The 23,363-nt window shown below is 41.7% G+C and overlaps 1 protein-coding gene across 1 annotated transcript in view; it reads left to right on the top strand.

The window, feature by feature from the left end:
* LOC124804982 (splicing factor 3A subunit 2) overlaps positions 1-9,499 on the top strand; it is a 36,232-nt gene extending 26,733 nt beyond the window's left edge. Inside the window, exons 4-5 of the mRNA XM_047265373.1 lie at positions 4,663-4,920; positions 8,922-9,499. Of these exons, the coding sequence (XP_047121329.1) occupies positions 4,663-4,920; positions 8,922-9,296 (633 nt within the window). The 3' untranslated portion in view covers positions 9,297-9,499. The remainder of the gene's footprint in view (positions 1-4,662; positions 4,921-8,921) is intronic.
* Positions 9,500-23,363: the final 13,864 nt, after the last annotated feature.

The following is a 23,363-nucleotide window of genomic DNA, read 5'->3' as shown; positions in this document are numbered from 1 at the left end:
GTAATGAGTGGTAATTTGAAGATCCTCACAGAAGCAAATACAATCCACTGCAAGGATGCTTATTCCTTCATAACACCAACCTCTGTCAGTATGCACCCGTAACAGAAAAGCCAGTTGTAACTAAAATAACATTGAGTAGAAAGAGTGTCAGTTGAGCTCTTTTATCACGCTGAGAAGCTGGGTGTTTCTAAAATGACAATTCATTGTCAACAAATGATCTGCACTGTCTCCTCAACATGATCTGCTACAACAGTTTTTATTTCTAGTTACCTATTTAGAGTTTTTAGCAATGACTTTTTCTCACTATTTAATTTTTCATATTTTTACAAAACAATCAACATTCAGTATGCCACGGTATGGCATTGTGAAGTGATCAGGTGACTGTGGGTAAAAATATAACAAATAAAACAACGTAATTAGTCAGTCACTTAATGACTAAAGGTCGTATGTCATTTTCTTCCAATATCTTATGATTTAACTGGTGATAGTTCTTTCTGTCACAGAGCTTATAATAATGAGCAAGCATCTTTGATTTTTGTTCAAACTGAGTTTCATGAATTACTTATGAAGTGTATAGTATTCATTTTTTATCCGTCTGAAAATGTCAGAATAGTGCTTCAGAAATTGCCTTTCATGAATGAAAATTGTGTTGGAACAGTGTTACACACCTGTTTCCCTTTCTGCAGGTGGCAAAAATTTTTAGGTTCCAAAAAGAAGAGAAATAAAATAGGAATTAAATTCTCATATAGTCTGAAAATAAATTGTAGCAAGATGTACACTGGGACATAACTGGCCAATTTATCAGAAAAAAATGGGATTTAAGTCTGTTTTTCATATCACCATTTAGGTTTTTCATTGCTGTGGTCTATACAGTAAAGACCACACAGGTTTTTCATGGTTTCCTTAAATCTCTGTAGCCGAATGATATGAAAAACAGCATAGTAAAGAGAGTTTTACATCTTTATCAGTATTGAAGTGATTCTAGCATTACTGATTTTTCTACTTTTATACAATGCAGTTATTTGGCAGGTAATATTCCTCTTCAGGCAGTAAACAGGGGCAAGTGTAGTCATCAGTTCCGTGTCTGATACCAATTAGAATGGCTAGGAGTGACATCCACTACAGTGGATGGTGGAAATGAGTTGTTAGTATCAGGAAGATGGTAATCATCACTCTGCACAGGATAGCAATGTAATGGTGTGTGGATGCCAGTGTTGAAGAGGTGTGACAGTCGGCACTGTTACGCGGCTTTTCGTGGTTGATACTGTAGTATACAGAGAAGTTGCAGCATTAGAAAATTGTAGCGAAATGCAGGAAGATCTGCAGCGGATAGGCACTTGGTGCAGGGAGTGGCAACTGACCCTTAACATAGACAAATGCAACGTATTGCGAATACATAGAAAGAAGGATCCTTTATATGATAGTGGAATAAACACTGGTAGCAGTTACTTCTGTAAAATATCTGGGAGTATGTGTGCGGAACGATTTGAAGTGGAATGATCATATAATATAAATTGTTGGTAAGGCAGGTACCAGGTTGAGATTCATTGGGAGAGTCCTTAGAAAATGTAGTCCATCAATAAAGGAGGTGGCTTACAAAACACTCGTTCGACCTATACTTGAGTATTGCTCATCAGTGTGGGATCCTTACCAGGTTGGGTTGCGGAGGAGATAGAGAAGATCCAAAGAAGAGCGGGGCGTTTCGTCACAGGGTTATTTGGTAAGCGTGATAGTGTTACGAAGATGTTTAGCAAACTCCAGTGGCAGACTCCGCAAGAGAGGCGCTCTGCATCGCAGTGTAGCTTGCTGTCCAGGTTTCGAGAAGGTGTGTCTCTGGATGAGGTATCAAATGTATTGCTTCCCCCTACTTATACCTTACGAGGAGATCATGAATGCAAAATTAGAGAGATTAGAGCGCGCACAGAGGCTTTCCAGCAGTCGTTCTTCCCGTGAGCCATACGTGACTGGAACCGGAAAGGGAGGCAATGACAGTGGCATGTAAAGTGCCCTCCGCCCCACACCGTTGGGTGGCTTGTGGAATATAAATGTAGATGTAGAGTGATGATGACAGCTACCCCACAGGGATGCTGACTGCAGCAGGGACAACAAGCAGTTTGCCCACACTGCAGATTAAAGACTATCCAGCATGGACAAGATGGCTTATAGTAGCATCAGGGTCTGCCCACATGGACAGAGGTATACAGCAACATGTTTGCCTGCCCAAGTGATGGTGGCTACCTGGCCCTGGGCCCAAACAGTCTCACGGGATAGGAGGTCAGCAGCAGCCATAGTAGGTCCCCAAGTGGCCTGACAGTTGGAAGGAGGGCACCAACTTCACTGCATCAGACTTGGCAAAAGCAGCAGCGCCGCAGATAGCTGCGGCAGAGTCCGTAGGTTGTGATTTGTTGATCAAGGTCTTCCCTCAGAACTGGTGACTGGCAGACTATGATACATTTGACTAAGATTGATGAGTGTATATACTAACTTCGTGTGTTCTTGCTTTGCTACAGCATCGGTGTCTGTCAAGTAAGTCATGACATACCACAGCTCAGATGTGAAGCAACTAGGTCACCCAGGACACTGTGGCTCTGCCTTTCTGCTGTATTGGTGCACCTCTGGTGCTTCCGCTCAGTTGCAGCTTCTGGTGATCAGCCCAATGCTTTGGAGACACTACTCGCCATGTCACCAGGTAGCTCCTGTTGGAACTGTGTCTGACCAGCTCTGACCTGACACGTTTCCATGGCCTCTTGCATTAGCTGCTGCAGTGATGTTTACTCAGTTATGCCAAAAAGTAGCAGTGGCAGTACATAACCTACTAGTCAGTTGCAGCTGGATTTCTGTGGTGTATTATATACTAACCTTTGACTAATTAGTTGCAGCAAATATAGTACCAAATAACCTAGATACATTAAATGTACTACCCCTAAGTTTTGGATTTACTGCCAGATACCTTATTTTAATTACTTTGGTTGTTATTTGCGTTATGGCTATGAATAAAGTAAACAAGCATAATGTGTTATATAGAACAATGAACAAGCGCACAAAAGCTAAAACAAAAAGAAAGAAAGAAAGAAATTGTTATGAAATTGTTGCTCTCCTAACATTGCTGTGTGAAAGTGGGTGATGGAATTTAAATAAGAAACAAGAAAAATAAATTGCAATGCTGAAATGAGATTTTTAGTAGCTACTAAAGGATATAAAGTACCAACAGAATCAGAAATAAGGTCATTAGAGGGGAAAAAAACAAGTGGGTGGTGTACAAGAAAAGTGCTAAGAAAACTGAAGATGGAAGAAACACCTGCAGAGAATGGATCCAGAGTGATTAGCAAGTTTTAAAATTGAAAGTCAGAGTGAGAAAGATGTCACACCAGGCAAAAGAAAAGAGGGGGCCCACAACAGGCAATATATGGCATAGTAGGGGAAACAAAGATATGAAGATGATGATGATATACTTTTCTGTGTCGGTTTCTTAAACCAGTGATAAAGAGTGACAGTCCTACTAAACTGTCATTCTGCTCCACTTCCTCTTTTCTATCCCTCCATTATCTGCTAATGAAGCTGAGAGACACCATTCATATTTTGCATTAGTGTTAGCTCCATTATATTTATTCTATTCAGCAGTAAAACACAGAGATCTGTATATTCTAATGTAAAATACTAGTTGCATTTTTGTAGGTTTCGCCTTCTTTATGGTAATGTATACACTGTTACAAAGGTTTTGTTTGTTTTGCATTGCAAGTTGTCATGCAGTTTGATCTTAAAATTGAAGTTATGAAATGAGTAGTGTATGTTGTAAGCTCGTGTTGTTTCATGCTATTATTTGAAACTTATAACACTTACTGTATACGGAGCGAGTCAGGTGCCCTTACCAATCGGTTTTATGCAACCGGCAATGCCTTCAAAAACATGCTCTAGATTTTCATATTCTCTCACTGCTATGTGAAAACTGTTAGTCCTATCGAAGAATTGGATAGGACCTTTTTGTAGGAAAGTTAATGTAGTTAAATTTTGTTCTGGGATGCGTTTTCGCAGAAGGCCACTGTTGAGTTATTCGAGAAAAATGTGTGGGGTTTTTTTTTTTTTTTTTTTAATTCAAAAACCATAGCCTCTAGCAAAAACTACAATAAATATCCTACAAAAAGGTCCTGTTCACTTTTTCTGTAGGACTAACAGTTTGGGTGTAGCTAGTGAAAGAATTTCTTATTCATGGTATTTGAAGATGGTGCATGTTGCATAAAACCCAGCACTAGAGCAGCTGAATCAATGTGTATAACAAAAATCACATTCTATACATAACTGTGCTTGTCATATGATTTTATTATTATTTACAAGAATGATATGTCAACATCCATTTGTGCACACGAGAATGAGCACTTGCTTGAAACCAGCAAGTAGTACTTAATAAAATACTCTCTTTAAACTTACACTATGTCAAAATAATGATCATTCTCTCTTTTATTCAAAGCTTGGCAATATGGTGCTTAGAAGTTCTCAGTTGCCAAATTATAATGCCTGTAACCAGTGTGCCTCTCTCTTAGTGTATGATTAGTGTCTCTCTATTCTTACTTTTCTGCTTTTCTTTGATTTTTCAGGTTTTGAGAAAGATATGTGTAGCAGGAAAAGTGAAACAGAAATTAATAGTATTTGTACACAATGTTCTAGCCTGCACCTGAAAAACCAAGAGTTGAACCCAAGAAGTTTGTGAAGATTGGTCGTCCTGGTTACCGTGTGACAAAGCAACGGGATCCCGAAACAGGGCAGCAGAGTTTACTGTTTCAAATAGATTATCCTGAAATTGCAGAAGGTGTTCTTCCTCGGCATCGTTTCATGTCTGCATATGAACAGAAGGTTGAACCTCCAGACAGAAAGTGGCAATATCTTCTATTTGCAGCTGAACCATATGAAACAATAGCATTTAAGGTATGACATTTTACGTTCGTGTGCATTTTAATATTTAATTTTCATAATCTGTGTATATGCTTAAGGTTGCAGATAACAAAGGAATTCCACACTGCATGGTTGGACAAAATTTCACAGTGCATTGTCAGATAATGGAACTTCATTAGGTTATACCAACACAAAGCCATGTTTCATTGTAAAATATAAAATAACCATAGTGTCTTCTATTAGGAAACCTTTCACAAAGGAGACAAAAGAAACAGTACTTAATGTTTTCTTATTAAAAGAGAGAATCACAGATTACTTTTGAAAAGGAACATACTTTCCATAATAGTCTCAAACATATTTTCTTTTAATGCGACATATAACAAGAAATATCTAGACAACATTTAACATGGGTAGAATAGTCACAGTGACATATTCAACTGCGGAGAAGATATAAGTGCCAGAAGCCGCAACAATCATCCTAGGAGACCACAATAGGTGTGTTGTGATTTTTGTGTACTTCCAATGTTAGTAGCAATTATGTGCTGCAAGTCAGATGGTACATGTCCGATTTTAAATCCCACTGCTTTACATATGCATTACTACCTGGAAACTGACAAATTATTTACAAGAATTAAACTCAAAATACAACAAATTTTGTATCTCTTGCTTTCGTCAATTCACTTAGGGGAAAATATATCTAAAAACACAGATGATGTGACTTACTGAACGAAAGTGCTGGCAGGTCGATAGACACACAAACAAACACAAACATACACATGAAATTCAAGCTTTCGCAACAAACTGTTGCCTCATCAGGAAAGAGGGAAGGAGAGGGAAAGACGAAAGGATGTGGGTTTTAAGGGAGAGGGTAAGGAGTCATTCCAATCCCGGGAGTGGAAAGACTTACCTTAGGGGGAAAAAAGGACAGGTATACACTCGCGCGCACACACACACACACACACACACACACACACACACATCCATCCGCACATACACAGACACAAGCAGACATTTGTAAAGGCAAGGAGTTTGGGCAGTGATGTCAGTGAGGCAGAAGTAAAGAGGCAAAGATGTTGTTGAAAGACAGGTGAGGTATGAGCGGCAGCAACTTGAAATTAGCGGAGGTTGAGGCCTGGCGGATAACGAGAAGAGAGGATATACTGAAGGGCAAGTTCCCATCTCCGGAGTTCTGACAGGTTGGTGTTAGTGGGAAGTATCCAGATAACCCAGACGGTGTAACACTGTGCCAAAATGTGCTGGCCGTGCACCAAGGCATGTTTAGCCACAGGATGATCCTCATTACCAACAAACACTGTCTGCCTGTGTCCATTCATGTGAATGGACAGTTTGTTGCTGGTCATTTCCACATAGAAAGCTTCACAGTGTAGGCAGGTCAGTTGGTAAATCATGTGGGTGCCTTCACACGTGGCTCTGCCTTTGATCGTGTACACCTTCCGGGTTACAGTACTGGAGTAGGTGGAGGTGGGAGGGTGCATGGGACAGGTTTTACACTGGGGGCGGTTACAAGGGTAGGAGCCAGAGGGTAGGGAAGGTGGTTTGGGGATTTCATAGGGATGAACTAAGAGGTTACGAAGGTTAGGTGGACGGCAGAAAGACACTCTTGGTGGAGTGGGGAGGATTTCATGAAGGATGGATCTCATTTCAGGGCAGGATTTGAGGAAGTCGTATCCCTGCTGGAGAGCCACATTCAGAGTCTGATCCAGTCCCGGAAAGTATCCTGTCACAAGTGGGGCACTTTTGTGGTTCTTCTGTGGGAGGTTCTGGGTTTGAGGGGATAAGGAAGTGGCTCTGGTTATTTGCTTCTGTACCAGGTCGGGAGGGTAGTTGCGGGATGCGAAAGCTGTTGTCAGGTTGTTGGTGTAATGGTTCAGGGATTCCGGACTGGAGCAGATTCGTTTGCCACGAAGACCTAGGCTGTAGGGAAGGGACCGTTTGATATGGAATGGGTGGCAGCTGTCATAATGGAGGTACTGTTGCTTGTTGGTGGGTTTGATGTGGACGGACGTGTGAAGCTGGCCATTGGACAGATGGAGGTCAACGTCAAGGAAAGTGGCATGGGATTTGGAGTAGGACCAGGTGAATCTGATGGAACCAAAGGAGTTGAGGTTGGAGAGGAAATTCTGGAGTTCTTCTTCACTGTGAGTCCAGATCATGAAGATATCATCAATAAATCTGTACCAAACATTGGGTTGGCAGGCCTGGGTAACCAAGAAGGCTTCCTCTAAGCGACCCATGAATAGGTTGGCATACGAGGGGGCCATCCTGGTACCCATGGCTGTTCCCTTTAATTGTTGGTATGTCTGGCCTTCAAAAGTGAAGAAGTTGTGGGTCAGGATGAAGCTGGCTAAGGTAATGAGGATAGAGGTTTTAGGTAGGGTGGCAGGTGATCGGCGTGAAAGGAAGTGCTCCATCACAGTGAGGCCCTGGACGTGCGGAATATTTGTGTATAAGGAAGTGGCATCAATGGTTACAAGGATGGTTTCCAGGAGTAACAGACTGGGTAAGGATTCCAGGCATTCGAGAAAGTGGTTGGTGTCTTTGATGAAGAATGGGAGACTGCATGTAATGGGTTGAAGGTGTTGATCCGGTGTAAAACCTGTCCCATGCACCCTCCCATCACTTACTCCAGTCCTGTAACCCGGAAGGTGTACACGATCAAAGGCAGAGCCACGTGTGAAAGCACCCACGTGATTTACCAACTGACCTGCCTACACTGTGAAGCTTTCTATGTGGGAATGACCAGCAACAAACTGTCCATTCGCATGAATGGATACAGGCAGACAGTGTTTGTTGGTAATGAGGATCACCCTGTGGCTAAACATGCCTTGGTGCACGGCCAGCACATCTTGGCACAGTGTTACACCGTCCGGGTTATCTGGATACTTCCCACTGTGTTTTGTTTTTTTTATATGGGCGGGGGGGTAGGGATCAGAAATGAGCTTCGTGTACTAGCTTTAAACGTGCCAGCAAGCAGCATAACATCGTCTCCAAACTTGCCATTTTCGTGTGCTGAGTGATTCGACTCACAAGTCACTGCTGCTGTCTGTTTAACCGAGTTTGTACCTGACAACAATCACACACATCCCACATACAGAGGAGAACAAGTACATGAGTATAATTGCAGACTTGGCATTGCTGCTACAGATACAACCACAGGACTAGATAATAATTGCATACCAGTACAGTGACTGACTGGTTAGCAGCAAATGTTGTTTTGTTTATGCACACATTTATATAGATGTGTGTGTGTGTGTGTGTGTGTGTGTGTGTGTGTGTGTGTGTGTGTGTGTCTCTGTCTGTCTGTCTGTCTGTCTGTGTGTGTGTGTGTGTGTGTGTGTGTGTGTGTGTGTGTCTGTGTGTGTGAGCTTTAAGTTTATTGTATTATATGATGTCTATTCAGTGACTGTCTACATTTGCAAGGCATTATCAAGTCTGTGGTGACAGTACAAAAATCATGACATGAGGATGACGTGCATTCTCTAAATGGGGATTAATTATGAAAATAAATTTACAACAGTCTTCAAAAAAGTTAGAGCTACTTGCCATGACCAAAAGGATGCACAAATGTTGTGCTTTTTGATTTCAGGAACACAACGTTTGACACGTCACATACATATTCTTATGGTGGAGATGGAATAAACAAGAATACAACCACACTGTTTGCATTAGAAAACATTTGTATGTTTTTGATCTGAAGTGTACACTTAGACATCACTTCTCTTGTAATAAACATATTTGCAATTGTATACACTGCATCACTTAAATTTTGTCTTACACCCTCCACACTCTAACAAAGCGCAGCTTCATTGAATGCCATTTAATCATGACAGTCGGTCATTTCGCCTTGTCTCTGCTACTTTACAACAGCAAGATAGTGTACTCGACTTCCGTACTAAGTCACAATTAGCCTTCACTCCTGCACATTTCAGTAAGAGAGAACGAGTGTGTCTAGTATTTTATAAAAAAAAATATAATATTGCTACAATCATCACACTTTCTCTTGTCTTTTACAGGTCCCAAGCCGTGAAGTGGAAAAGACAGAGGGAAAATTCTGGACACACTGGAATAAAGACACAAAACAGTTCTTTTTGCAGTTTGCATTTAAAAATGAGCAAAAGCCGGTGGCTAAAGTCCCAGTGCCTGCTGTGCCAGGCCCACCGCCCCCAGTGTCTGGAGTGGGTGTGGGGATGCTTGCTGTGCACCCACCTCCCAACTTAGTGCCACCTCCAGTCCCACCTCCTCCACCAGTCGTTCAGCCGCCGCCGCCACCTCGAAATCTCGTGCCTCCGCCGGGGATGCCCCCTGCTCCTCCTGTTTTCAATCCAGTACCTCCACCTCCCCCTAAATCTGTATCTATAATTCCTCCTCCCCCTCCTAAGATTGCTTAAACTTGACATAAACTGCCTGTCTTGGTCATCTCAAAAAGACTTTCAGAATAATTTGATTGTTAACAGGACACAGAACTTGCACACACTTATTGTTGCCTTACAGTGTATATACACAGTCAAAAAAATTGAATGTATCTCAGTGACAGAAATTGAGATTTAATATTCTTCACATTTTCAAAATAATAAAGATTTTTTTAATACAATTAACATTTCTTATTCACTGTATGTCATTAGTTCCAATATGTTTAAAAAAATGTTCTTCTACTTTTATAGACTATTATTATTCTTTACTTGCAGGCTTATCTATATGGTGGAATTTTGTATGTCTATGTTAAAAGGCAATGTAAATATGGGAGTAGGCTGAAAAGTAATGCACACTTGCTTTGTAGAACGTGACCTAAATGACCTTGAGAAATGTGCCAAGTAGCATGTGAACGGTAACTTCTCCATATATACATATGCACAATTCGAATGAATTGCGTTCATCCAGTGTATTTTGAATTGCGGAAGTATGGAGATGTGTGTTAAAAAGCAAACTGTTTGAATGTTTAACTGCTGAAAAATTGACTCCTAGTGAGGTTCATCATTGTTTGAAGGCTGTTTATGGTGACAATACTGTTGATAGGTCTACTGTAAATCAGTGGGTAGTAAAAATCTGTATTGCAGACCTGGGAAAACCATAAATGTTTACGAAACTTGCAGTGGATGTCCATCACTTCTACAGACAATAAACATTGTAAACTCATCAACAATTTGATTCAAAATGACTAGCAAATCACTCAAAAGTGTAGTGAAAACCATATTGGAATATTCAAGGAACGTGTCAGTTTCATTATTGAACAATTAGGATATTGTAAAATTTGTGCACAATGGGTACCATGCTGTCTCTCACACGAAAAAAAAAAACAGCATTGATTGGAAAACAGTGAGCAACTTTTGCAGTGTTACTGTGACGAAGGAGATGGCCTCCTTTCGAGTATTGTGATAGGGGAGGAGTCATGGGTACATCATTATGACCAAGAAGAGAAAAGACAGGCTCACAGAGTTTATGTAACATTGTCTAGTATGAGAGGCAATGGTAAATTCTCCTCAGTACATAGAGACTCTAAAAAGTCGAGTTTGTCTTGCTAGAGGTAGCTTGGCACCAATAACCTTGCAACTTGATAATGCTCAGATCCACACATCTCACATGCTACTGATGAGGCTCTGTGAAACCTGAAGATTGAACCGATTCCACACTCTCCAATCTCCCCCCCCCCCCCCCCCCCAAAAAAAGAAGAAAAAAACACATCTCGTGATTTTTATTTTTTTCCTCCAAGAGAGAGCTCAAGGGTAATCATTACATTTCAGATGACGAGATGAAGGCAGCTGTCAAGTCTTGGATTCGAGAAAAGTCTGAAGAATTTTCAGTGATGGAATGAAAAAAACTTGTTACATGTTGGGAGAAATATGTTAGTCCCAACAATGAATATGTTGAAAAATAAATATATGATTTTGAAGCTTAAAAATTATACGTTAATAAACTTTATGCCTGATCTTCTTAATTGCTTTTTACATGTTTTACAAGCATGTGTGCTTTACTTTTCAGCACACGCTCATAATTTAGGAGCTGGGGAGACAACTCGCCTGATAGAAGCATTGAGTCAGTGACAGGCACCAAAAAATGAATGAAAACTTTGCTAGGTTTTGAATGAATCCTTTAACAATGTAGAGTATGTACACGTACACACACACCCCTCTGTGGTGCTACATCATTCTGGCTTGAACACTCAATTACAGTTCGACAACTTGTTTCTACTGGGGTGGGTTGAGGGGAAAAAAGTTGTGGGAGGAAGGGTTGGGGAGGAGAAACTTAAGGCTTGGAGAGAGGCAGCAGATGTGTGGGATAGGCATGCAAGAGGAAGAGGCAACAGGTGGGTCATTCCATGTGAAGTGTCCCAGTTTAGAAGATGCATCCAGCTCAGTCGTCATCAACTATAATGAAATTTGTACAGTATGTACCTGAGGGTCCTACATGAACTTGTGCAAAGTTTCAGGCTCACCTGTAACTTGGATGAGGTACTAGAGACACTTCTGTGAAGACCACTTTTATCGAGACCGAAAAGTCTCGAAGAAATCTTCAAGTTTGACCTTCTAATGTAAAAGAGCTAGACTCTTGCTTCTGGGTATAGTGATACAAGTTTTTGTGCTCTTCAAACAAATGATGGAAGTAGAGTTCAGAAAGCAATGCATTTGGCATAATTTCAGTTCAAAGTGGGCAACAAATCATGTTATGAGAAATTTGTCCCATGCTTTAATGAGGCATAAGTAGTGGAGAAAGTGTGCTAAAGGACCTGGTTTTTTTGCCAAACTATTGTCCGTCTGGGTGTTTAGTATATCACAAATTTGGGCTTGGCTTATGTATTTAATTACTGTGCTACCATCCTGTAAATTTCCTAAAAAACATGAATGTATCAAAATATAACTGCATTCAAAGTCGTGTGTCTCAAAATGGACACCTACCACACTACATTCATTAACACCATTCAACAGAGCACATTTCATTCTACTAGAAAAACATATTTTCATTTTTGTCTCTCTTTGGGTAAGGTGCAAAAATTGCACCTTAAATTTGAAATTTTGTTGATTATGTCTGCAGTGTTTAATTATTCATTTTGCTTAATATTTGGTGATTTTAAACCTGTTTGTGACTGGTTCATTGCTAAATTTAACTGTACTAGAGACTGATACATAATTTTTGTGAAGATGAATGCTTATTAATTTTATTTCTTTTCTTTATTTAGGACTTGACAATTTGATTTTAGTACCCGAAGCATATCAAGTTGCTGTTAAAATGGAAAAATAAGATCAAGTTAATGATGCAGTTTTTGAAAGACTGATTCCCCATACCATTTAATGACATACAGTGCCTAAAAAGGACTAAAAGCTGCAAAGGAACTTTCCTTAGAACAACAAGATTTATTTACTAGATGGAGTGGTTTACACTCTACTGAAAATGTTCAGCTACGCGTCCATCATGAAGCTTTACTCCTACAAAGATTTGAATTTGCTGCAACCCATTTGGTAAGAGATACCTTACTGCACGAAAAAGCTTGCTCTCAATCAACATAGAAACTGCTGACCTACTAAAAAGGATAACTGTGTCTGATATTAAACCATGTCCGAAAAATGTGGCCTTCCTGTAGAAAAGAATTTGATACACTGAAATATTCACAAATGGAAGTTAACATCTCAGTCAGATGAAGATGGTGAGACAAATGATGTTCACAATTTGAATATGAGCTTAACAGCTGTTGGAATATCACCACTAAAATTTCAACAAATTGGTGCAAGGGATACAAAAGGATATGCAAAGCCCAAAATACATGAAGTTGAAGGTTCAGTTATTAAGAAAATTGCAGAAGTGGGAGGACTTGATCCCAGTGAACTGGAGCAACCATCCACAAGCAAGCAATGCTTGACTTGTTCAGAATACAGTCAGCTGATCCAAGAATTGAAAGACAAATTACATATATCAAATCAATGAGAAAAATCAAATTTTGACCTTAGTTCCTCAAAGTTGGTCTATCAAAAAGACTATGGAAGAATTTAGTATTTCAGAAAGAATGGTAAGGAAGACTAGAAAGTTAAAAGATTAACAGGGAATATTGATAAAGCCCAAAGATAAATGTGGAAAAAAGCTTTCTGAGGCTGTGAAGGCAAGAGTCAATGAACATTTTTGTGATGAAGAGTTTAGTCGGATTTGTCCAGGAAATGAGGACTATTTTACTGTTTGGATTGATGGAGAAAGGGTTCAAAAACAAAAATTACTGAGCAACTTAAAAGAAATGTTTGTTGCGTATTGCAATAAAAAATGGACTGTAAATTGGATTTTCCCAATTTTGTGAATTAAGGCCAAAATGGTCTTTGACAGTAGGCCCAGCTGGTTCACATTCAGTTTGTGACTGCACAATATGGGAAAATTTAAAACTAATGTTGGCACATAGCCCAATAAAAGAAGATTACAAAATATTACTGAACAAAATTGTCTGTAATTTGGAAACAAAGGATTGCATGTTTCATCACTATGAAGTATGTCCAGAAACAGAAGCTCTAAGGGAATATTTGGGAAGTGCTTTTGTAGATATTGATTCTGAGGATAAAATTCAGTTCAAACAATGGACTCACACTGACGGAGATACACTTGAAACCAGAGAAATGACGTTGAAGAATTCATTGAACTATTAAGTTACAAAACTTTTGGCCCTTTCTACTCGCCACTACACTGCAAAGTATCAGAGCAAGCATTTGCAGTTCACTAAAGAAGGCCTCAAACCAGGAGAATTGATTACATGAATGGATTTTGTTGAAAATTACTTCTTCATTGTCCAAGACGCAGTTCAAGGATTCCACTGGGAAAATAGTCAAGCTACAATACATCCATTTGTAATTTACTGAAAAGATAATGAAGACTTAAAACGCATCAGCTGCTGCATAATCAGTGGTTGCCTCTGTCATGACACAGTTGCAGTGCATGTGTTTTTAACATACTTCATCAAGTCCCTGAAGTGCATTTTTAAAGAAATTAAGCATATTCATTATTTTAGTGATGGTTCTGCTGCACAGTACAAAAATTTCAAGAGCTTCCTAAATCTTTGCCATCATAAAAAGATTTTCGCATTACTGCAGAATGGAATTTTTTTTGGAACAAGCTATAGGAAATCCCATGTGATGGAATTGGGGGCACAGTTAAGTGTTGAGCAGCATAGCCTTCAGCACCCAATTGACATCCAAATCTTTAACACCAAGTGATCTGTTTGAATATTGGCAAAAAATGTGCATGGCATTGAATTGATCTCTATTAGAAAAGAAATTATTGAAGATGGAAAAATTGATCAAGAAAAACGTTTTGAGGGTGGATGTACAGTGTCTGGTGCAAGAGACCATTACCATTCTGTGCCAATTGATGAAAAGCGACTTCAGATTCATAGAGTATCAAATGATACATTGTCCTCTATAGAAAATGTTAACCGATATGCTAAAGTTGCTACTAAACATGTTGCCATTACTGAACTACAGCCTGGCCAGTATGTCGCTTACGTTTATGGTGGATAGGAAATATCTGTGAACTTTCATCTGAAGAAAAAGATGCCTTGATCAATTTCATGCATCCTCATGGAGCTGCTCAGTCATTTCACTGGCCAGCTAGAAGAGACATATGCTGGATTCCAGAACAACAAATAATTTTTTTCATTACTTATGGGACCAAACTGCTGGGTGTCATCGGTCCCTGGCTTAACCACTACTTTAACTTAAAAACTAACTTACACTAAGGACAAAACACACACACACACACACACACACACACACACACACACACACACACACACACACACACACCTGAGGGAGGACTCGAATCTCCAATGGGGGGAAGCTGCATGAACCGTGGCATGGCACCTAAGACTGCGTGGCAACAGATAATTGCAGTCATACCAGTTCTAGCTGCTTCAATGATGGGGTGGCAATAAAGCTTGCCGGAAGCAATAGTTTTGGACATCAGCAACAAATTTAAAGCATTTAACAACTGAAGGAATCTGCTTTTATGGCTTGGGAACCACAAACAGACTCAAACAAGGCTTGGGAACCTGTTGGATACCCACATTCAGGCTTGGGAATCTGCTAGATACCCACTTTCAGGCTTGGGAACATGCAGTAACGAAATGCACCCGTGGCTGACCTAGCATGGCTATTGGGCATGGCCCCTTGGCGATCGGGCTACTAGTCACTGAGATTGGTAGTGGCATAACGACCATGGACCAACGCAAGGATTTTTGTCAAATTACAAAAAATTTCAGTAGTTTAGGCGCAATTTTTGCACCTTACCCAAAGACACACCAAAATGAAAACAAGTTTTTCTAATAGAATGAAATGTGCTCTGTTGTGGTGTTAATGAATGTAATGTGGTAGATGTCCGTTTTGAGAATTACTTTGAACATGGGTATATTTTGATACATTCATGTTTTTTTTATAAAGTTTACAGGATGGTAGCACAGGAATTAAACACACAATCCAGGCCCAAATTTGTGATGTACTGAGCACCCAGACAGTAGTTTGGCAAACGACCAGGTCCATAGCGCACTTTCTCCACTACTTATGCCTCATTAAAGTATGCGACAAATTTCCCGTGACATGTTTTCTTGTCCACTTTGAACTGAGATTATACCAATGCATTGCTTTCTGAACTCTACTTCCATCATTTGTGTGTAGAGCACAAAAATTTGTACCACTATACCCAGAAGCAAGAGTCTATCTCTTTTACATTAGGAATAGTGGAATGCCAAACTTGAAGATTTCTTCGCGACTTTTCGGTCTTTGTAAAAATGGTCTTCATGAAAGTGGCTCTAGCACCTCAACCAAGTTACAGGTGAGTCTGAGACTTTGCATACGTTCATGTAGGGCCCTCAGGTACATACTGTTCAAAATTGAAGATGGTTGAGCTGGGAGCCCTAGCACACTTCATGTGGAATGACCCAGGTGTACAAGATAGAGATGCCACACACAGGCACTGGAGCCAGTGAGTTTGTGCTGCACAAGATTACAATGACATGAAGAAGTGAATTGGGAGGAGATGCAGGGCATGGGGAGGAGGAGACTTTGGGTAGAGGATGTAGGTGCAGGGGGTAGGCAGAGATTGAGGCTAGGAGGATTACAGGAGCGAAGGATCCCCCTAGGGGGCTCACAGTTCTTCCGTGAGTGTGTGCGTGGCGCACATGGGGCACTGAGCTATTTCAGCCAATTCTTCCTTCCCTGGCTGCATTTCCTTCATCCTGCCCTCCCTCCATATCCTCGCTCCTTCCCCATTGCCACTGCCTTCCCCTATCTCAGTGTTCTAATTTATGTCAACCTGGCTATCCACCTGGTTTCCTGTATTGGTTGCAATTTTGTTCCTTTTGCCTGTTCTCTCATCTTTTTTGGCGTTTAGGTCCCCACTTGAGGTTTGACCTCCACTTCAAAATTTCCTGTTTTTAGTGTGATCCGTATGGGGAAGAACTCCCTTCCTAGCATCTATGGTGTGGATTCCTCTTCTCCCTTCCTTCCCCTCTCCTTTCCCCACGGTATCTCCTTTCTGCCCTGTTACGTCACCAGTCCGTGTGGTGGGGCTGTTATGTACCCGTATGGCTGAGCCCCCTGACAATGCAGGGATCACACTACTGATACCTGAGCTGTTCCCTCCCCCTGTATGCTAAAGAGTGGTTGCTTATCGACTTAGAGCATCGGAACTCCCAACAACAGCCGCCATGCCAGAAGACGCTTGCTGTGGCTGGGTGGCACCCATGGGGAGAGCGCCTGGTCGGAGTGGGTGGTCTCAGGGCGGATGCTCAGAGCATGAAGTGTATCAAGCTGCAAAAATCTGGCCATTCTCATATGGCTGACTCTTTAAATGGTGAAGGATCATTGAATGCTGCTTCGTGTGACCCGGCAACCTTCCCTTTCCTGGCTACACCATGGGAGACAGGCCAGGCCCTGCCGTCTTGGGATGAAACCCTTTCCCCATTACCTCGTCTGTACTAGGATGGATGGGGACACATACACCGCCACAAAACCATTGTTTTTCGTGGAAAATATCGAGGACAAGTTTGGTGAAGAGAAGTCTCTTAGTGTAGATGCAGTCGGGCTCCCTGTTGATCAAAGCTTCTTCCGCCGCCTAATCTGCAGCCCTTCATGCTTGTGATTGTCTTGGAAATGTTCTAGTGTCTATCACTCCTCACCAATCTCTGAATATGGTCCAGGGAATAATTTATCGTAGGGACCTTGTCCTGCAAACATGAGGAGCTCCAGACTAATCCGGATTGGCGTGGCATTCATTTTTTTAGACGTGTGCAAAGGGTCACAAAGACAACCGCACTGATATTGGTGCCTTCATTCTGGCTTTTGAGAGGGATACCCTCCAAGAGAAGATCAAGGTTATGAGCTACAGATGTGACATAAAGCCATACGTCCCTCAACCAATGCGATGCTTTCAGGGCTTGCGTTTTGGGCATATGTCTTCCGGCTGTATGGCGGACCCTTTTTATGGTGAATGTGGCCACCCCCGACTTACAAGAGAGAAAAGAAGATCCAAGAATACAAGTCCCTGGATCGCCTGTCATATGCTGAGGCTTGCCAAAGTATGAGAGACTCCATCCAGTGTCACTGTCTTCAACGTTTTCTTCTGTTACTTCATTTCTTCCTCCTCCCTCATCCTTACCCCAGCCCCATTCCTGTCTCCCCACAACCTCCCGTCAGGGAGCTGCTTCCCCTCCCTGGCTGAAGAAGTGCCCCCCTTCTTCGGCATCTGCCGGTGATCGGGCTCCCTCCTGGGACCCCTCTCCCCAGTGTCTCTCAGGCCAGAAGACTCTTACTGTCACTCGGCCATGAGGCTGAGTCAGCGCCCCAAGGTCGCCCGTTCTCATTCAGTTCCAGATCTTGCAGAAGCCTCTGTTCCCCCTGTGCCCTGCCCTCTTCCACCTCAGAAAGAGAAGAAGAAGAAACATAAATCCCAAGACAAAGCACCCCCGGCACCATCTCCCCCCCCCCCCCCCCCCTCGCAACCTGACATCTTATTTATGGATGTCACCCACTCCTTGTCGGTGACGACTACTGACCTCCAAGTGGCCTGACCTCCCCCTCGGCTTCTCCTTGTCTACCTTGGACTCGCACCACACGATCATCCAGTGGAACTGCAATGGATACTAATGTCACCTATTGGAAATGCAATGTCTTGTCTCCTCCTATTCTGCATTTTGTCTTGTTCTTCAAGAAACGCATTTCCATGATGCCCACTCTCAAACATGTCATGGCTATCAGGCATTCTGTCAGAACCATGCTAGCCCTACGGTAGCATCTGGTGGGGTCTGCACTTTGGTTTGCTCTGATGTTATTTGTGACTGGATCCCCCTATGTACCAACTTGGAAGCGATAGTGGTTCGAGTGCAAACGACTCCGGCAATCACCATTCGCAATGTCTACCTCGCTCCAGGTAGACCACTTCCTTATGTTGCACTGTCTCCCTTAATCCAGCAACTCCCACCCCCATTTCTCCTCCTTGGGGACTTCAGTGCCCCCATCCACTGTGGGGGAGTGTCACTTCAATGGGTAGGGGTATCCGAATTGACCAACTTATCACTGACCTTGATTTGTGTCTCCTCAATGATGGTTCCCCTACCCACTTCAGTGCAGCTCATGGCACCTTCTCTGCTATCGATGTCACAATCTCCTGCCCTGCCATTGTGGCTTCCCTACATTGGTCATCACATGATGACCTTTGTGACAGTGTCTGGTGATTCTATCATTCCCCTGTTGCCACCAGGCAGACAAGCCCCCCACATTGGGCATTCTGCAGGGCCAATTGGCCTTTATATATGTGTGCTGTAACTTTGACTCCTCCCTGTCGAATTCCATCGATGTAGTCATGCAAGGCATCTCTGCCGCTATTCTTCATGCTGCTGGCACTGATGTCCCCTCAGCTCTCTGTGGTTCCTACGGTTTACCAGCATCTTATATGTGCCGTCCTTGCAGAGTTCCAGGATGCCACCATCTTTTACACTGATGGTTCTAAGACAATCGATAAGGTGGGATACGCTTTCATGTTTTCTACTGGCTTTGAACACCATTTATTGCCGGGATCATGTAGTGTGTTCACAGCAAAGCTACTAGCCATTCATGGGGACCTCCTTTTTGTTTCTCAGGCTTCCCTCCACAGTGTTTTAATTTGTTCAGATTCCATGAGCAGCGTGCAGGCTATCGACTGATGCTACTCTCGTCATCCTTTGGTCTCTACTATCCATGACCTGCTCCATGCCCTTGAGCATGCCACCTGTTCAGTCATCATTCTGTGGGTCTCAAGTCATATGGGCATCCCAGGGAATGAACTGACTGACCGTTTGGCTAGGGAAGCAGAAAGTTACCCCACATTTGCTTTCATGATTCCAACTGTGGATGTGCAGATCTGTGTCGAATCTCTCTTTGACCAAAAGTGGAACGCCATCTGGAGCACTACTATTCATAGGAATAAACTCCACACAATCAAGGAGTCTACTGCAGTTTAGTGCTCTCCCTGCCACTCCTCTCGGGAGGAGTCCACTGTTTTATGCTATTTATGCATTGGTTACCATTGTTTCCTCCTATGTAACGACTCATCCCCACAATGTTGTTGTGGAGCCAGACTGACAATATTTCACATATTGGTGGAATGTCCCTTTCTTTTGGCCCTTCATGTTAAGTATAGTCTTCCCGATTCCTTAAATTTAATATTAGCAGACGATCCACAGATGGCTGAACTGGTCCTCAGTTTCCTCCATGAAAGTGGTTTTTATTTCCAGACATAAGGTTCTACATTAGTCTTGGAGCAGGGGCAGGTTGGTTGTGGTCGGGACATCTTTTACAGTCTTCTCGGTCTGTGACCCCATGATGGCCCCCCTTTTTTCCAGTTTTTAGTTTTGGTCTCGCCTTTTATTCCTTTACTGTGTGTGTTTAATGATCATTATTTTATAATTTGACTCCTCTTATTGGATCAATCCACTTTTCGCAGACCCTCTTTCTTCTGTGACTCACTTTGGAACTGTGGGACTGATGATATCACCCTTCTCAATTAAGCAGTCAATCAGGAGTGAAGGATGCATTGCAAGAAAAAGTCCTGTTCAAGTAGTTCAGAAAAGTTGCTACTGGAGGGAAGGATCCAGATGGCATGGGTTGAACTTGAGAAGTCTGACATAAAGAAACTGAAGTTAGAAGAAATACAGAGAGCATATCAGATGAAAATAGAAGAGAGGATTAAGAAGGAGACCGACACGTCAAATGAACATACAGAAGTAATGTGGAAACGATGTAAGACTGCAATCCTCGAGGCAGCTGGAGAGGTTTTAGGACATGAATGGGCTTAAAGAAAAGAAGATTGGTTTGACAAAGAATGTATGAGATGAATTGAGGAACATAATATAGCACAAATGAAATTACTGCAGAGAACAACTCAAGCAAATCTGAATGAATATAATGAAAAGTGCCATATAGCAAAGAGGGTCTGCAGACAGAAGAAAAGAGCACTAGAAAAGAAAAACTGGAAGAAATTGAACAGCTAGGAGAAGAGAAGCAGAGTCGTGAAATGTACCGAAAGATTAAAGAAGGAAAGACCAGGTTCCAACCCAGAACAAATATGTGTAGGAACAAAGAAGGGGATTTGATAGGGGAGAGTTATAAAATACTTCACAGGTGGGCAGAATACTTCCAAGAGTTACTGAACCCAGAAGTAGAAGGGTTAAGGCACCTGGAGAAGATCAGATCCTGGCCAAACTTCTCAAGTATGGTGGGGAAACGCTGTGGGAAACAATTCATAAAATAAAACTGAATATCTGGCAAGAGGAGAGCATGCCAAAGGAGTGGAAAACAGCTATAATGTGCCCCATACATAAAAAAGGAGATAACTTAAACTGCCAGAACTATCGAGGAATCTCCCTACTAAATACTACATATAAAGTTTTCTCCAAGATTCTAACCAGCAGGCTTACTCCATATGCGGAAGAGAGAGTTGGAGACTATCAGAGTGGCTTTAGAAGAAATAGGTCAACAACTGACCAGATATTCACATAGTGCATACTACTTGAAAAATGTTATGAACATCAAATTAACATACACCAGCTTTATATCGACTTTAAACAAGCCTATGATAGCATCTGGAGAGTGGCATTGAAGAATGTAGTGGAAGAGGCTGAAATACCTAAGAAGCTCATTAAACTTTCTATGATGACCCTCAGCGAAACCAACTGTAAAGTAAAAATACAGGGCGAAATCTCCAGAGAAGTGGAAGTGAAGAAGGGACTTAGACAGGGTGACAATATCTCCTCTTTGCTATTCAACCTTTGCCTAGAAAAAGTCATAAGTCAGTCAGAGTTAAATAAAGGATGAACCTTCTTAAATCTTTCACTGCAGTATCTAGCGTATGCTGATGATGTGGCATTACTCGCACGAAACACTGCTGTGCTAGGTGAAGCCTATCAACAACTGCAGAAAGGTGCAAGGGAACTTGGCCTGACAGTCAACATCGAAAAGACCAAGTATATGGCAATGACCAACCAACAAAACCGCACAAATCTCAGGATAGCCCACAGGGAGTTTGAAAGGGTGAGAGACTTCAAGTACCTTGGGTCGACTATCACTGAGACAAATGACACTGGCAGTGAGGTGAAAGCCAGAATAGCAGCAGGTAACAGATGCTACTTTGCCGCATTACCCATGCTTAGGAGTTCGCTTCTATCACATAAATCCAAAATCCTCATTTACAAAACAATTATAAGACCAGTTGTTATGTATGGTGGCGAAAAGTGGACCATGACTGTAAATGAGGAAAGGATCCTTAGCATATGGGAGAGAAAGGTGCTACGTAAAATATATGGCCCAATATATGAGCAAGGATGTTGGCGCATTTGTACGAATGCAGGAATACAACACCTTTTTGAAGAACCTGGCATTGTTACTACCATTAAAATAAGAAGACTACGGTGGGCTGGGCACATGGTCAGAATGAAAGAAGACAGAGCATGTAAGAGGATTTTTGATGGCAAGGCTGGAGGCAGACGGTGGAGGGGACGCCCCAGAAAGAGGTGGGTGGATGGAGTTGAAGAAGACATGAAAAAGCTGTGTGTCAGAGGATGGAGACGGAAAGCCATGGATCGGATAGAATGGCAGGATATTGTGATGCAGGCCAAGGCCCTCCAAGGGCTGTAGATCCGAGTAGTAGTAGTAGTAGTAGTAGTAGTAGTAGTAGTAATGGACATGTGTCCTGTTCTGAATGGTTTCCAAGATAAAACATTTAATGTACATTTTACCGAATGTGTGAGGAAACTTCTCAACTACACTTGCTTTAATTGCTAGATTAGGACTTGCCACAAACACTTTCACACCTTGTGCCATTAGATTTTTGTATTATGTGGTTGGATAAAATGTGAGGTGTACAAACAAAACTTGAATACGTGAGATAAACTGCTTGATCACATCATGGAACATTTATTGTGAACTGTACAGTACCTGTAATGTGAAGTGTACAGCAATACTTAGAGATGAATATGTTAAAAATACGTATGTTTCAATTGACAGTTTGTAAAATATGCCTATGCCCATACAAAGTTTTTTGTTTCAAATGATAATTCCTGTCATATCACTGAATATAGACCATTCCTCCTGGGACACTCAGGATAGGCACCTGACATTTATGCGTAGTATTTCATTGTTCCTAATCTTTTGTTTTTATGAAAGATGAATGTCAGTAGAAGACACATTTGTATACTAAAACAAAACAATTATAGCACAAGTTAGCAATGTGACTAAAATCTTGCAATATATGCAAATATATGCCTTATAATTACTATTTTTTGGTCCTGAATAAATTTTGTTTTGGTACAGTAATTTCTGCGATGTAGTAAATTGGAGGTGCAGAGGGGTAACAAGTGACCTAGGACCATCCAATTTGTTCAAGTTGTATACTGCTTCTGTCATGTCGAGGGCACTGAAATAAGATTTGGTTGAGATCACGTATTGATGTTTGGTCGCATTGCCAGTGTCAGTGTCTCTGAAACTTCTAATTCAAAACAGTGACTTGGTAAGCAACCCTAGGTGAACTGCATCTGTAGAATAAATATTATAAGGTCTCATGCTTTGCCATGATATGTCATGTGTAAAGTCCTTGTGGGTAAGGTGTTGGATTGTTGTGTTTCCATGGCTCAGTATTTCAACACTAGTTTCTTGTCATCATCACTGCTCTTCCTTTTGTACCGGTACATGCCGATACCCCCTCCTGTCACCTATTAGCCAGTATGGTTTCAGAGAAATATTCTGCCTGCTCCCAAAGTGTTCCTCGCCTGTGCAAGGCCTTACATATGTCCTCCACTCCCATGTCTATGGCATAGACTGAGCTTTCAGCATTGTTTTATTGCTTTTAATTTTGGATCCCATACCCTGTTCATATTATAACCAGCTTCTCAGTTGACGATATTTTCTACCAACTTAATATAATTGCCTCTCTAATATCACTGTTCCAGAACCTCAGCATCTGTTTGG

This window comes from Schistocerca piceifrons, chromosome 7, assembly GCF_021461385.2.
Source record: "Schistocerca piceifrons isolate TAMUIC-IGC-003096 chromosome 7, iqSchPice1.1, whole genome shotgun sequence".
Classification (NCBI taxonomy): Eukaryota; Metazoa; Arthropoda; class Insecta; order Orthoptera; family Acrididae; genus Schistocerca; species Schistocerca piceifrons.
This window is presented reverse-complemented; position numbering and strand designations above follow the sequence as displayed.